The sequence below is a fragment of the Camelina sativa genome, chromosome 14 (genome assembly GCF_000633955.1).
Source record: "Camelina sativa cultivar DH55 chromosome 14, Cs, whole genome shotgun sequence".
Lineage (NCBI taxonomy): Eukaryota > Viridiplantae > Streptophyta > Magnoliopsida > Brassicales > Brassicaceae > Camelina > Camelina sativa.
In genome coordinates, this window is record NC_025698.1 from 280,588 (window position 1) to 283,926 (window position 3,339).

The following is a 3,339-nucleotide window of genomic DNA, read 5'->3' on the forward strand; positions in this document are numbered from 1 at the left end:
TAATAAACACACTAGTGATTCAATTATAAATTATCATCAAAAGATAACGTTTCATTTTATTACACACAAAAAGATAAATAAGAGATCCCAAAAGGTTAAGTTGCTACACACCAGCACCACTAGGAGAATCTATCGATTAAATCCTAAGCGGGGGAAAAAGAACAGAATTAAACACACAAATCTTAAAAGTTACCATTTGACCCCAGGAGAAAAATCTGGCAGTCAAAAACAACCCTAGCATCGCCATCGAAGTGGAATTATTCCCAATCTTACAACAAAGAAAAAAAAACATTTCACTTACTAATTAAAGATGAATTAACACTTGGAGTGAGAGGAGGACGAGTTGATCCGATCTCTCAGGCGTTATTATGATTTCATGCTCGGAGAAGAGGTGAATGTGGTGACATTATCCCTGGAGACGAGAGGCCATCCTCATATAGTCTTCGGAAACTTAATCGGAGATTGCTCTGCCTCCATTTCTGCTTTTTAGCATTGTTGTTCTGGATTACTTGATCCTTGTCCGTTGCTTTCTCAACGATCTTGTTGTTGCTGTTCTTAGACACGAAATCTTGGATCCGCCGAAGCGCCACATGGAGAGTATCATCGTCCATGTTGGCAAAGCAAACCCTAAACCATCCAGGTTCCGTGCAATGGAAGGAAGAGCCTGGAGATACATTGAGCTTAACTTTGTGGATGATTATACGCCAAAGCTCAATCTCAGATTCAAACGAGTTACGATCTCTCAATAGATGTCTCAAATCCATCCACACAAATAAACCTCCGCTGCTTGTCAAGCAAGTAATATCTGCTTTCTTGAGCCCTGTGGTAAAAACTTCATGCCTTATCCCTAACCTTTTCGAGTTTTCCATAAGGAAATTCTCCACAAACCGTTCATCTGACAACATCGAAGCGAGCATGAGTTGTGTCTGAGACGAAACTAGCCCGAAACTCGACATTTTCCTGGCACAAGAAACGACGGAGTCGTTGTAAGAATAGACTATACCGACTCTAAAACCAGGGAGTCCCATGTCTTTAGAAAGACTATAAACAATGTGAATCAAGTCAACGTTGACTTCATAGCTGTCCACGTCGTTGACCACCTCAGCAACGCTAACGAAATCATCTCCGCTGAAGACTGTGGCGGCGTAGACCTCGTCGACGACTAGGTGAATGTTCTTCTTCGTGACGAACCGGACTAGATCCTTGAGTGTGTCCTTATCCAACATCGTACCGAGCGGGTTTGATGGATTGGTCAAAATCAGGCCTTTGACTTTTTTATCGGCCTCTTGGGCTTTTTTATAAGCCCATCCCACGGCCTCAACGGTTAATCTGAAATTGTTGGAGCTTGAACAAGGAACCGGGATTATCTCGACACCTGTACGCCACCTCAAGTCTCTATCAAATCTGCAAAAAGGATTAAATAATTAATTACCACACGTATGAGCCACTCGTTGAACGAATCTAAACCGCAATTGAATTTGATAATTTGATATACTTACACGTGTGATAAAGTTGGCGAAAGAGTCAATTTATACTAATATATTAACTCATTTCGATTTAGAATTTGTTAACCCAACAAAGTATGTGAAAGCAACATTAATGAAATTTCTCCTAACCATTATCCATTATCATATTACTATTTTTTTTAAATGTGATTATGAGAAAATATGAAAATGCTTACGCGGCATAGTAAGGAGAGGGAATGAGGAAGACGTCGCCGGGATCGGCGAGGCAGAACATAATTGTCTCATTTGCTCCGGTGGCACCGCCACTCATAACCACCCTCTCTGGATCAAACGTCGCTCTTCCACCTCTAGCTTTTCCCATGAAATGTGCAATTGCCTTCAATACCAAAATTTCCATCCGGGATAAATTTATAAGTTAAAAAAAAATTCCAAAATGTAGCACGACTAATTAAATTTGTTTTCTTATTCATTCCATTTCTTCTGATATATGTAGATGTTAACTTACTATGTAGCTAGAAGTGTCCATACTGGTTAAACTGATTTGTACTGGTCATGTCATTTTAGATCAATATTTATACTATAATCTAAATCTGCGTATTACTTCCGTAGTGCGTATATTAACGTAAACCTGAACCTGATTACAAGATATCTAGATTAAATGAGTGATTTATACCTGTCTGAACTTTTTAAGGCCGTGATAGTCTTGGAAATTGGCGATGTCGCTAAACTGATGAACACCTTCAAGAGTGCAAATAGAAGCTTCTGGGTTCTCTTTGATCCAATCTTTTATTAAATCTAAGCAAAGCTGTAAAATGTTTAGAAAAAAATGTGTTATATATATTTGATGTTGTATATACGTGTTCACGCTAGCTAGCTAATACACGGATGAAATTGCAAAACAACATATATGCAATATTATATTGAATTATTCTAGAATATATACCTGATTCTCTGCAAGACCCATTTGGATAATACCATGGGGATTATGAGAAAGATGAAAAGGATCTTTGTCATATGCTTTCCATCCATCGAAGTACTCAGAGTTCTCGCCGTGTTGATTGTTTGTAGCTATTTTCGAAAGAACCGCACCGCTATTACTCCCTGGAAGACCCATTTACTGTTTGAATATTCACTTCTTTTGTAGCTAGTTTTTTTTTTGTTTTTGGGGTATCAATATTGTTCTTATGACAAGTTTTTGTGGTATGTACTAATATTAACGTATGAGTGTTTGGTTTTATATAGGAGGTGAAATAGAAACATGGAGGGGACAGACAACATAAAGCTGATGTGGGGTCCCAAGAAAAGAGAGTTAGGATTTGATGAAACAACCGAAAAGGAACAAGCAAACCAAGGAATTTTCTCCACCCAAAACAATATATTTCAAAACGTAATTTTTGTTGCGATAAATTAAGGTGGTTGTGTTTTTTGCTAGCATCAATATCCATTGTATTAAAGATAATAGTATTTCGAATTTGGTAGATGGCGGTAGATATATTGGTCTTACTCCAATAGTTTCGTATTGATTTCCGTTGCATTACTAAAATCCATTACTGGTGGGGAAACTATGTGTAAACGTATTTGAACCCAAAGGCTATTTCTAAGCAGCTTCTGAAGAAAAAGGTTGACCTTTAACTACGAAGTCATGCAAAAAAAAAAAAAAGGTTAGGGCTGTACGTAGAGGAGAATATTTGATAGAATACAAATAATCAGGAAGAAAGTTATGACAGAAAAATGTATAAGATTATTCAAAAGAAGAGACCAATTTGTTACATTCTATATTGGTTTAATAAAACATTTTGGTAATGTTATATATGCACATGTATAAACTTCCACCAAATAATTCCAAAATTTGACTGGCGTACAGAAATTTAAA

At 37.2% G+C, this 3,339-nt stretch overlaps 1 protein-coding gene across 1 annotated transcript; it reads right to left on the reverse strand.

Moving 5' to 3' along the window:
• LOC104738648 (1-aminocyclopropane-1-carboxylate synthase 2-like) lies at positions 1 to 2,676 on the reverse strand. The gene is made up of 4 exons (XM_010458817.2): positions 2,410 to 2,676; positions 2,140 to 2,271; positions 1,682 to 1,842; positions 1 to 1,404 (listed from the first exon to the last, which is right to left on the reverse strand). The coding sequence occupies exons 1-4, from the start codon at positions 2,578 to 2,580 to the stop codon at positions 375 to 377; spliced, it is 1,494 nt and encodes a 497-aa protein (XP_010457119.1). The 5' UTR covers positions 2,581 to 2,676; the 3' UTR covers positions 1 to 374.